Genomic DNA, 13,699 nt, shown 5'->3' with positions numbered 1-13,699 from the left:
ATGATGGAAACAAAATTAAAACCTATTTTATATATCATCAAAAGAAAAAAAAGAGTTTCTTTACTATGTTTTCTTAAGATCTTTTTAAAACTTATAACTCCAATATATTTAAAATATAGTATTATATTAGTTTCAGATGTACAATATAGTGATTCAACAATTCCATACATCACTCGGTGCTCATCACAAGTGAGTGCCCTCCTTAATCCCCATCATCTATTTAACCCATCTCTCCACCTCTCCCCTCTGGTAATCATCAGTTTGCTCTCTATAGTTAAGAGTCTTTTTCCTGGTTTGTCTCTCTTTTTTGTCTTATTTCTTAAGTTCCACATATGGGTGATATCATATGGTATGTGTCTGTCTTTGACTGACTTATTTCACTTAGCATAATACTCTCTAGCTCCATCTGCATCATTGCAAATGGCAAGGTTTCATTTCTTTTTTATGGCTGAATAATATTCTAGTGTGTGTGCACACATATATATACATGCACACATACACATATATATACACACATATATATACATATACATACATACATACATATATACATCTTTTTTATCCATTCATCTATTGATGGACACTTGGGCTACTTCCATAGTTTGGCTATTGTAAATAATGCTGCTATGTATAGAGAGGTGTATATATTCCTCTGAATTAGTGCTTTCATATTTTTTTGGGTAAATACCCAGTAGCTCAATTACTAGCTAGAGAGTAGTTCTATTTTTAACGTTTTGAGGAACCTGCATCCTCTTTTCCACAGTGGCTGCACCAGTTTGCATTCCCACCAACAGTGCAAGAGGGCTCCTTTTTCTCCACAACTTTGCCAACACTTGCTTATTGTGTTTTTGATTTTTACTGTTTTAAAAGTTTGGGAAAAAGAGTTTATGGACTTAAAACAGTATTATTCAAGCTCCTGTGTGAAATGGTATCTAATGGCAAGCTCTTTCATTGGCTAAGAACAGAGGTTAGGGAGTGTTGATGCATAAAAATATTTTAAATATTGAAAAGATCTTTTAAAGTTCTACACCAGTGCTGCTATTGAGCTTACTGAATTTCACTTTAATCTACAATTATTCCATGAATCATAGACTTTTGACTCTTGCAAACTTCATTTTCGAACTGACATCTAAGGAAGCTGGGTAGACTGATGAATTGATTCCCAGAGAATTAAATATAATTTCTCCCCCTTTCAGTTTCTACCTTTACTCTCCCTTATTCAACTTGGGAACAGCTCAATCTAATAAAACACTAAAACATTCATTTCTGCTTTATTTTTTAAAGTGTATTTATTTTGAGAGAGGGAAAGAGAGAGCGAGTGTGAGCAGGGGAGGGGCAGAAAGAGGAAGAGAGAGAATCCCAAGCAGGCGCTGTGCTGTCAGTGCCTGCTCAATGGGGCTCAATCCCCAATGTGAGATCATGACCTGAGCTGAGATCAAGAGACAGATGCTTATCGGAATGAGCCACTCAGGCACCCCTCATTTCTACTTTAAAAACAGCATTAGATAAGATGGTTAGAATTGGTCACTGATTAAAAGCCTCTAGTTTTTGACAACATAATATATGGAAGCTTACTTTCCTGCCTATTATACTTTACATAAGGATATATTAGTCAACTTTTAAAATTTTACTAATATAAAATAGAAAATCTAAATAGAATGAGCTCTCATATCTCATCAAAATACTCCTTACTATAATGCTCTCAAGATCTACCCAAATTGTTTCCTTCTTTTTCACAGCTGAATAATATTCCATTGTATGTATATACCACATCTTCTTAATCATTCATCTGTAGTCAGACCATCAGGTTATTTCTGCATCTTCACTAAAATGAATAGTGCTGCAGTGAATATGCAAGTGCAGATATCTCTGTGAGATCCTGATTTTATTTCCTTTAGTTACATACCCAAAAGTGGGATTGCTGGATCATATAGTACTCTACATCAGTCAAAGGTACCAAAATTCCAATTGGTAGATGAGTAAAATCTGGGGATCTGTTGCACACCATGGTGACTCTAGTTAACAATACTATGTTATATACTAGAAATTTGCTGAGAAAGCAGACCTTAAGTGTTGTCACATGTGCGCACACACACACACAAATTATGTGAGGTGATGGAGGTGTTAACTAATCCTATTGCAGTAATCATTTTATAACATTTAAGTGTATCAAATCATCACACTGGATCCCTTAAGCTTATAAAGCTATATGTCGATCTTATGCTAATAAGGCTAGAAAAGAAAAAGCAAATTTAAAGAACAACAAAAAAGTGAGTAAAATAAGCCTGTACCTCTGTCTTCTGAAGGAGAAATTCTAGTCCAAAAATCAGGGAATAAAGAAGAAAAACATATTAGCTTGGCTAATATATAGCTGACAATCCCTAGTCTATATGTTCAATTATTCCAGTGTAATAAAGTCTGGTTTAGTAATGTCTTACTATTTAAAGGAAACTTTTCCCACTCTTGCTGTATTCACTATACTTTTTCTAAACTAGTTCCATTTCAGCTAGCTTGCACACAGAAAATAATCTGGCTTCTGAACAACCAAAATGCTACCAACTTAACTCATTTATTTCACTCAACATAGTATGGCCACCTGAGTCAATGGAGGAGACAAAATCACAGTGCCTTCTGTCTGAGCATTAATAAAGAGTCATAAGAAGAGTTCAGAGAACAGATTAGTCACTTCCTGTTGGCTGAGAGTTAGAGAAATAAAGAACAGAAAGAAAAGGATCATTAAAGCTTTCATGGAAGAGCTGACCTTGGTGATTTTGACACGGGGAAATGAGGTTAGGAAGAAAGAAAAAAGGCACCTTAGAGACAGCACACACTGAAATGGCAAAAAACGGCACCATTCAGGAAAGAGCAAAGGATTAGAAGGTGGAAGAAAAGTAGGTAACATGTTAAAAGAGAGAGAGGAAAACTTTTAAAGTAGATGTGGACCAGATTTTGGAGGCATTCAATGTTTAGGCTTTCCCTGAGAATATTTTTGACATTAGACACAATTCTCAAAAGCAAAATTAAAAAGAAGGGATGCCCTAGTAGGCTGGTGGAGGGGATGGTGGTGAAGGAAGGGGCATTAACAACATCAGTAATTATAAAGATTAAGGGCAGAGAAAGAAAAGTGACCAAAAAGACACATATGAAATGCTATTTTAGAGGGCTATTTAGCATCAGCATCGTCCAGAAGTCATAGTGGGAGTCTGGGGTAGAAAGGAAAATCACTAATACTGATTGCTTTATTTAAATTTTTGATATTTTGTTCATCATGGGGTTTGGCATTAACTTTGATTTTTTAAAACAGTTCATTAAAGTATTATTTATCTTGGTTACTGAGGGTTTTGGAGGGAGGACACCTTCTTAAAATCTGCACCTGAGGCAAATACCACACTTTTTATATAAAAGCAATAATTAACTTTCACACTGCTGACTCTGAGGCATTAAAAAAAAGAAAAAAAAGAAAGAAAAGAAAAGATTAATTCATTCCTGTTATAATGTTTAAGAGTACAGGGAAGTCCATAATTTATTTCGAAAAAGATTCCCCCTGTGATGTTATTAAAAATAATATGGCTTTTAGCCTGTTTGGAGGGAAGGAGCTTAAGTTACGTAGAACATGCATTTATGTGAAACAGAGTGACAATATCCTATAATAAACACATTCTGGTGGCTAAGGAGAATCTACGTTTTCATCAGGGGACTAGCCAGGTACTCAAGCATGAGGCATTTAATGAGCTCTTTGAAACAGAGTCTACCTGGCTGTAAGACTTTCCAGTGTTCTCTGAACACTGTCTGCTTCTCAAGGTCATCCAGGCAAGAATAAAGTTCTTTCCTTTTTTTTTTTTTTTTAATTTGTTAATGTTTATTTATTTTTGAGAGACAGACAGAGTGTGAGCAGAGGAGGTGCAGAGAGAGAAGGAGACACAGGATTGGAAGCAAGCTCAAGGCTCTGAGCTGTCAGCACAGAGCCTGATGCGGGGCTCGAACTCATGAACTGCGAGATCATGACCTGAGCCAAAGTCGGCTGCCTAACCAACTGAGCCACCCACGTGCCCCTAAAGTTCTTTCCTTTTAAAAGCCCTTCTAGGGGCGCCTGGGTGGCTTAGTCGGTTAAGCGTCTGACTTTCGCTTAGGTCATTATCTCGCGGTTCGTGGGTTCGAGCCCCGCGTTGGGCTCTGTGCTGACTGCCAGCTCAGAGCCTGGAGCCTATTTCTCCCTCTCTCTCTGACCCTCCCCTGCTCACGCTGTCTCTCTCTCCCTAGCTCTCAAAAAAAAAAAAAAAAATATTAAAAAAAAAAAAAAAAAAAAGCCCTTCTACATTTCTCTGACCTTGTCAAGGTTACTTTTTACCTCTCTTTGGTGGTCGTACATGATACGTTAAGTCATTAATGACCAGCTTAAAGTCATCAAGAAGTAGGAGGTCTATTCCTGTTGAGGCAGCAACTCGAACGCCATCTGTGAAAATTTTAAATGTGAAAATTTAAATTCGTCATTTATCCATAATTATTTGAGAATGATCAGGAAAAAGCAACCCTCAAAATTAATTTTAGAAATTATAACTTCTCTTTTAAATTCTAGTTCATTTTTGCCTCATCCCCAAATTCTATGCTAAACAAAGCTTATATTATCTGAGGCTTTTTGCTTTCATGCCTTCATGATCTCAAGTCTATGAAGATTTAAGAATACACTTTTCTGCCACAACTTTATCAACAAGTAAAATAATTACAAAGACCTATGTGTGTCAGTTGGAAATCTTGGGTCATGGGAGGGCTGCATGGATGTCATATATCTATCCATGATGGAAGTTGGTGGAGTAAAAAAAACAATGCTTTCTAGTGTATGATACTTCTCAGTATAATTACTGATTGGTCACCAATAATTTCGTAGGGACAGATTTCAGGGCGAAGTACACCATACTGGTCTACTAATTATATTACTAGGTAAGACGAAAATTAAGTATATTTAAACTACTTAAAGCATAGAAATGTGGCAAGTTGTTAACAACTGGTATATCCAAGGACAAATGGGTAGTTCCAATATAGTCTTTTATGCTTTTTGTAGGTTTAAAATTTTTCAAATGGGAAAAAATATAAGGCGCTTAAATCAATAAATAGGACAGATGTCATGCCAAATGGGGATTTTTTAGTGCCTTATTTTTATATTCTTTCCCAGCTGGATATGTCTTTATTTTATAAACTATGTGAAAGACAGAATAAGATGTAAAAAGAAGTCCTATGATTTCATATCTCCAGAGAGGAGGGCCCACCCACTAGAAAAATTGATTTTATGCCTAAGGTAATGATAAAAGGTTTCAATAACATAAAATGTGACTGACTGCTCCTCCTTGCCCGTGGCATTGTATGTGAGGTGCTTCTGAATGAGACTTTTTGTGTATATTCAGTTCCTAAAACTGAACACTTATATTCTGAGAACTGGGAGAGAAATCACAGTATTTCCTGACATTTGCTAAGCCAAAAAATGTGTCCTAAAGTTAAGAGTATGGGATTCTTTTGCAGTGGTGTGTGTGTGCATGAGTGCACACGTGCACATGTGTGTAGCAGTGTTCTGAGGTGAAATGAGGGGTGGGTGAGAATTAATAATGAATATGACTATACCTGGTGAATAGATTGCAACTCTGTCAATTCCCCGATCCTCTTCTTGTAGTTGTCGTAAAAACACACCGACAGAGTCTGAAATAGGTTTGAGTGTGAATTGGCAGCGTTCACGCCGGGATGGTAGCCTCACAGATATCACAGGTAGCCCATTTTGATACACCACTGTCACATCTGAATGAAAAAGATCATAATCATAAAATAATTAGATTTCATTAGGAGTTAAAGCTACATTATTACTATTCTTACACAGGGTCTATTATTATTAACATGGTTTAAAATGTTTTCAAAGGTTTAAGAATATGCCCTTTAGCTTTAGTTGGAGGTTATTCTGGGAACTGGCTTATAGAAGATCAATCATATGGATCACACAATTCACTTTTCAGAGAAAAGAAAACATGCAAAGGAGTATTTCTAAGAAGTCAGGGAGAGGCTTTCCCAGGAATTTGAGGTAAAGATTTTGGTACTGGTGTATATAAACCCTAGTTCTACACAGGAAGATTTTACTAAGTAGCCAGAGATTGCTGGGCCAGTCTCCATTACCTTTAGGAGGTGGCTCTGAGGAGCCACAGCTTTCAAGAATCCCTGGAGAATACCTCTCTGGAAAACAGTGTGGAGTTTCCTCAGGAAACTAACACTAGAACTCCCCTATGACCCAGCAATAGCACTGCTAGGAATTTACCCAAGGGATACAGAAATGCTGAGGCATAGGAGCACATGTACCCCAATGTTCATNATGTGTGAAAAATAGCTATTGTAAGATAGGAAGAGAGACTGTTAAAACTGAACAAGGTTTAACTTATTTCTAGAACTAATGTTAAAGACTTAAAAGAGGTATATTCCATTCCAACATGCTATTACTTCTTTTTTCCTCCCCAAATGCTGTTACCTACTTCTGCCTCACAATATCACACTGAACTGAACAAAGAAATGAACAAAAATTTAAGATAATTATCTGCAGGAACAGCAAAAACTAGAAAGGTCTCTTCAAAAGGCCTGAAAATTTGATTAATTTCTGGGAGATTTGAGGCTTGTCAGCCTTATAAGATAAGACTGTTGTGCTATCAGCTCATTATCCAACTTAAGCAATAGCTGCTTGGTGAAAAGGTGGGCAGGTTTCATCCAGTAGGTATGGGTGTTAGTCCAGGTCCCATGAGAAGCAAGCTAGGAGGGAAATTGGGGTGGGATTCAAGGGAGCCAAGAGATCATGGTTCTAACCTGACCTTGAGTGAAGGACAGGGGAAGGAAGGAAATATCATATGTTTGCACGTATAGGAGGATTAGGAGGAACTTGACGGAGGAACAAGGGGGAGAAGAAGGGCGGAAATGGTGGGGGAAAGGGCGAGAGGCAAACCATGAGAGACTCTTGAATGCTGACAAAAACTGAGGACTGATGGATGTGGGGGGGATGGGGAGGGGCATGGAGGAGGACACTTGTGGGGATGAGCACTGAGTGTTATGAGGAAACTAATTTGACAATAAACTATTTGTAAAAAAAAAAAAAAAAAAAAAGAATCCCTGGAGAATAATATGTGAAAATACACTAAGTGAGACTCTTACTCAAGGAAAGTCACTTCAAATTTATGGTATAATTATTCTACCTAAGGTGCTTGATAAGTATTCTCTTATATAATATGAACATATTATGATATAATCAAAAATTCTTTTTATGTTCTCTTAAACATGTGACCTGAGGTTAGCTAGAAGCCACAACTCAACTACTTGGGATTTTCTAAAATGTTCTTAAGGGAAACATTATCATAGGCTATTAAATGGATCCAATTTTCTTATCTTTTTCGTCAATAGTCTTGATTTATGGAGCCCTAGTCACTAAAACAAATGTCAGACTAATTCTTTTGAAATACTTTTCAAATGAAATTTATAAATAAATACATTTGGAAACAGAATTTTTTACATAAGCAACCAAGCATTTAAAGATGAGTTAGCACTAGCCTGTGAAGAAAAACAGGCTTCGGAAGCAAATTTGGGATAGAATCCTGACTTTATAACTTTGGGCATATTACAAAACTTCTCTGAGCCTTACTTTCTTGATCTATAACACTGATTTAATCCCTAACTGATGGAATTGTTGGGAGGAACAAATAAAATAAACCATTTAAAACACTTAGGACACTGCTTGATACATACTGATTGAGCCACCCAGGTGTCCCTCCGTGTCTTTATATTTAAAGAGGATTTTCTAAAGACAACAGTCTTGCTACTTTATCTAATCTGACAATTTCAGCCTTTTAATTAAAGTGTGTATATTATTTACATTTAATAAATTATAAATATAGTTGTAAGTAAATCTATTTGTGTATAAGTCTTGCTACTTATTTTATTGGCCCAAACTGTTCTTTCCTCTTTTTCTTTATTCTTGCCCTCTTTTAGATTAACTATTTTCTTAATAAGGCACCCTTTAAAAAAATCTTTACATATATTTTTTATTTTAGAGAGAGAGAGCACTAGTAGGGGAGAGGCACGGGGGTGAGGACGGTATGGCAGGGAGAGAGCGAATCCCAAGCAAGCTCCATGCTCACCATGGAAATGGCCTCAGGGCTCAATCCTAGGTCCCTGGGATCATGACTTGAGCCAAAATTGAGTTGGATGCTCAACTGACAAAGCCACACAGGTGCCCCTAGATTAACTAATTTTTTAATGTGTATTTATTTTTGAGAGAGAGAGAAAAAGAGAAGGAGAGCGTGTGAGTGAGTAGGTGTAGGGAGAGGGGGACAGAGGATCTGAAGCAGGCTTTGTGCTGACAGCAGAGAGTCTGACGCGGGGCTCAAACTCATGAACCATGAGATCATGACCTGAGCCAACGTCAGATGCTTAATAGACTGAGCCACCGAGGTGCCCTATATTAATTATTTTTATGATTATATTTAATCTCTACTATTGGCTCATTAACTATGCCTTTTTATGGTTTTAGGGGTTTCCCTACAGTAGGTGTTGACAAACTTTTTCTGTAAAGGGCTAGATATTAAATATTTTAGACTTTGTGGACAATAAAGATCTCTGTTGCAACTACAGACAGCACTGTGGGGCAGAAGCAGCCACTGGCAGTATGTAAACAAATGGGTATAGCTGTGTTCCAATAAACTTTATTTATAAAAATATGCAGTAGCTTGGATTTGGACTATTGAGTTTCCTGAACCTTGCTCATGGGTTTACAGTATACATCTTTAACCTAATGCAGATGACATTTACATAATATATCACTTTAAGTATAATGTAGAGTATCTCAGACCAATACACTTCCATTCCCCTTGCTTTGTACTACTGTCCTCATACATTTTATTACTACATGCTATAAACCATATATTATTTTTACCTTGACAACTAATTATACTTTAAATAAGTATTTTTTAGGAATATAATTTATTGTCAAATTGGCTTACATACAACACCCAGTGCTCATCCCAACAAGTGCCCTCCTCAATGCCCATCTCCCATTTTCCCTCTCCCCCCACTCCCCACCCACCCTTAGTTTGTTCTCTATAGTTAATAGTCTCTTGTGGTTTGCCTCCCTCCCTCTCTGTTTGTATCTATTTTTTCCCCTAAAGAAATCTTAAAATGAGGAAATACCTTTTATATTCACACATATAGTTACCCTCTGGTGTTTCTCATTCATTTTGTATAAACCTAAATTTCTATTTAGCATCATTTTCTTTTTGCCTGAAAAGCCTCCTTAAACATTTCTTGTCGGACAGATGTGTTGACAGTATATTCTCCCAACTTTGAGAAGTCTAAAAAAGTGTATTTTACTTCATTAAAAAAATTATTCTTTTATTTGAGAGAGAGAACAAGCAGGGGAGTGGCAGAGAGAGAGAGAGAGACACAGAATTTGAAGCAGGCTCCAGGCTATGAGCTGTCTGCACAGAGCCCAACATGGGGCTTGAATCCACGAACCATGAGATCATGACCTGAGCTAAGGTCAGACACTCAACCAACTGAGACATGTAGGTCCCCCAATCTTTATTTTTTCTTAATGTTTTCTTTTTTCTTTTTCAGAGAGAAAGAGAGAGAGACAGCGTGAACAGGAGAAGGTCAGAGAAAGGGAGATACAGAATCTGAAGACAGGTTCCAGGCTCTGACCTGTCAGCACAGAGCCTGATGAAGGGCTCGAACCCACGAACTGTGAGATCGTGACCTGAGCCTAAGACAGACTTTAACTGACTGAGCCACCCAGACGCCCCTCCCCTAACCTTCATTTTTGAAGAACACTTTGATGTTTAAAAAATTCTAGGTAGCCATATTTCTTCTTCCTTTTAGCACTCTAAAGAACTTAGGTCTTTTGGCTTGCATGTATACTATACGTGTGCACTGTAACATCCCCGTCCCTTACCCCATAAAAACCCTGCTCACCATTGTTTGGGGCTTCACCTTGCTGCCACTGCACCAGTAGATGGGTGAGCCCCTGCTTGAGCTTGTAATAAAGACCCTTATGTACTTGTATCGGTGTCACTCCTTGGAGGTCTCTGGGAACTCGCGATTCGGGCACAACAATGGTTCTTCTGGGAGTCTACACTGAATGTTCATATGTTTAGTGATGTCTCTTCTTTGGCTGGAGGGAAGTCAAATGATTTCTGGTCCTGTATGAGCCAGAATACTAAGAAGTATTCATTTTACATTTTCTGGTAATTGTTATTGGAAGTTACTCTAGCCTGGTCTTGTGGTTCAGAATTTAGAAAGCCTCAGGATGTGAGCTGAGGCAATATAGGGTCAATCCAATTTGTTTTTCTTCTCTCAGAGATCACTCTTATCCTTATTGTTCAATGTCTAAAAACAATTATTTTATACATTTTGTCTGTTGTTCTAGTTGTTGGCAGCAGGACAGCAATTCCCATAGTAGTTAATCCTTTATGGATATGTGATTTGAATTTTTCCATAGTAACTTAAAAGACCAAAATCTCTTCTTATTTAATTCTTCCAAAAGTGTAGTCTATATACCCTAAGGTAGAAGAGGCCCAAAATAGCACTATGAACTTAATACATATTATGTACTATCTCAAATTTTTAATGTCTAAAGGTATTTGAAAATTTTCTTTCTCATTTCTAAAATAATCCTTAGCAATCCAGTCTTTCCCAAAAGTCAGAGCCATTAACATGAATATTCCCTCTTCTATAGGCAATAAAGATGATGGCATCATAAAACTTGGTAACTAACTTGTTTATCTGTTTTCCTCCCCTCCATCATCTTTTTCCTATAGTGAAGAAACTATTCAGCCACAGATGTCAAGAAGGAGACAGAGTTAACTTTAAGTAAAAGATGTGAATCTTCAACACAAAAGCATGGAAGATTTCACTAAAGCATCAGTTTTACAATTAAGTGCTTAGGGTTACAGTTCTAAAATAACGGAGATAAAGTCAACAGAGAAAATTAAGGTCATTCTCAGCCACTTTAACTTCTTACACTAAAGATCACGAATGAAGCCTTTCAAAAGAGTGATATATGAAAGCTTTGAGAAACTGCATGAAATAACACATTTTAGAACTGACAAACCTTCATTTTAATACTGCTTTTGAAATGAATCCCCAGGTCTCCTTCTTTCCCACACACTAGATTGTAATGTAAATGTCAGATTTCTTGGTTTGCAACCAAAGAACAATTACCAAAGTTGCTCAAGTTCAACAATATGTGAAATGGCTGCTGGCTGTAGCAGTCACAATGGGTGTTTACAAGCTAATGACAGGTATCAGCTATTATTCTCTAGAGATAAATATTCTTTTTAAGTGTGAATTGCATCAGGTGGTTCTTTGGTTGGGTTTATTTTTAATCTTTTGCTTTGATTTACATTTCAATAAGAAAAGAAATAATCTAAGAACTTCTAGCACAACGTGCTTCAAAGAAACCCAGGAGTTATAGGTCAACCAACATGATTATTGAGAAACAGAACATGACAACCGATTTAGGCATAAAAACAAAAGGGCAAGGAATTTTCCAGACTAAGAAGGACAATAGACATTTGGGGTTGAAGAAGGAATATGTTTAAAAACAAATAGAGGTCTTTGAGGCATCAGATACAGAAAAAGTTGCAAAGTATAAGTGCTTGTTTTTTTAAGCCAATTGGTAAGTAGGAAAGTTAAGTTCACAGTAGGAAATTTATTTGGTGTCCAAAATAATGGGTAAAATCTCATCCATGATAGATCGTCTCAAAGTGAACATGATTGTGTATCTCTTAAGGACTTATCAAAGGGAACTGGTATAAGACGGAACCACATATAGGATGCTTTCTGCAAAGCTACTTAGAGCTGAACTTTATGTATGATGGATGATTCCAATGACTTATGATCTTGTATATTTTTTTCTTCCTCTTTCCTGTATTATTATGCATCAAGAATGTGAACTATAAGCACAGACTTTTAGTGCTGGAAGAGACAGAGAAATCATACAGACTAATAATGAGGGAGCATAAGGCAGGCTGAGGGTAAAACAAACTAGCTTTCCTCCCTACTTGCCCCCATAAGATATGTGTGATATTCCTCAGGCACTTCTGACTGCCCAAGAACAAAGGAAAAGAAACTTCGTTACAGTCATACAGGACATAGGTCTCCCATCAGTTTACAAATATCCTAAAAAAAAAAAGAGACAATCTAATCAACAGCCTATTCTCCAGAAACCTGTAGACTCAGTTTTCTGGAGCCCCAACATCACCCCTCCATAGTGACCTGGGGAACAAAGGCAAGAAGGAAATGGCAGGCAAAATTAAATTTCTTTATGACTTGAAGCCCATTGACAAATACTTGACGTAAATACAGAGTACAATATTTCTACAGAACCCCCCTATGGTCCAAATGTTAATACCATACTAGAGGAAAAACAACCTTAGTTTGACAATAGCAAGGCCTCAGATATCTTAGGAATCCTCTTTAGCATATTAAAGTCCCTCTGGAGGCCTTCCTTTTGACTTTACCTCCTCCAACTTCATAGTATATAACTAGTTACCCATCACAACCCCAGGACAGCTCTTTCTGCCCCAAGATCCTGTCCCATGGCTTAAAAAAAGCACTTTTTTGCACTAAAGACATCCTCAAGAATTCTTTCTTGGCTGTCGGCTCCAGACCCCATGAACCCTACTGTCACCCCAAAACTTCATCAAACCTACTCCACTCCTTCACTTTATAAAAAGCTTTCCTTTTGGTTTCTGTGATTCCATACTCTCCTGGTTGCACCTTTCTGTCTATACTTTCTCATTTTCCTTCATAGTCTCTTATTCCTGTATTCATCCCTTGAAAGTTTCTAAGTGCTTTGTCCTAGGCCTCTGTGCTTCTCAATCCACACACTCTCTAGGCATCTCCTGTCTTTTCTAACTGCTAGCTACCATCTCAATGCTGAGGATGTCCCAAACCTGTCTGCTGGACAGGTGGATTTCCCATATGCATACTTCAAACTAAAAATAGCCTAAAATTGAATTAATCTTCCCTGAACCACCCACCTCCGACATTTCTCATCTCAGCCAATAATAGCACCATTATTTAACTATTGCACAATCCAGAAAATTGTCTGATATCCCTGACTACTTAGAATCAGAACATGACACCCTCATATTTAATCAGTCACCATGTCCTTTCATTCTATTTTCTAAATATCTCTAATCCTTCCAATTCTCTGCATTGCCACCATCTTCTTAGTCCAGGCCACCACCACCTTTCTTCTATCAGCTATATTGTAACTAAATTCCCTATGTCATTCCAGCCTTGCTCCTATTTAAAAAAATTACCCACACTTTAGCAGAGTAATCTTTCTTTTTCCACAGAAAACCACTATATCCTGAAGTTGGTATTTGGTGTTTAGCATTCTCATCCATGATATACATTATGCATGCAGGCAGACACACACACACAGACAGAGAACAGCTTAGTATACAATATATAGTATCGTGGAAGCCAGCTTTTGAGGTGGCTTTCTATGATCCTTGCCTCAAGGTATTCACATCCTTGTATGGTCCCATCCCATATCAAATCAGGGCTGGTCTGTAAATCAGTAGAATACAGTAGATGTGATGGTGTGTAACTTCCCAGACTACACCATAAAAGACTGTGTGGCTTCTGTCTTGCTCTTTGGGATCACTTGCTCTGAGGGAAC

The 13,699-nt window shown here is 37.4% G+C and overlaps 1 protein-coding gene across 1 annotated transcript in view; it reads right to left on the bottom strand.

Annotated features, from left to right (window-relative positions):
* MCU (mitochondrial calcium uniporter) overlaps positions 1–13,699 on the bottom strand; it is a 199,565-nt gene that overhangs the window by 20,703 nt on the left and 165,163 nt on the right. Inside the window, exons 3-4 of the mRNA XM_039235220.1 lie at positions 5,614–5,784; positions 4,349–4,453 (exon numbers count right to left, since the gene is read on the bottom strand). Coding sequence (XP_039091151.1) covers positions 4,349–4,453; positions 5,614–5,784 — 276 coding nt within the window. The remainder of the gene's footprint in view (positions 1–4,348; positions 4,454–5,613; positions 5,785–13,699) is intronic.

Source organism: Hyaena hyaena, unplaced genomic scaffold (genome assembly GCF_003009895.1).
Source record: "Hyaena hyaena isolate Hyena2069 unplaced genomic scaffold, ASM300989v1 scaffold_97, whole genome shotgun sequence".
NCBI lineage: Eukaryota > Metazoa > Chordata > Mammalia > Carnivora > Hyaenidae > Hyaena > Hyaena hyaena.
This window is presented reverse-complemented; position numbering and strand designations above follow the sequence as displayed.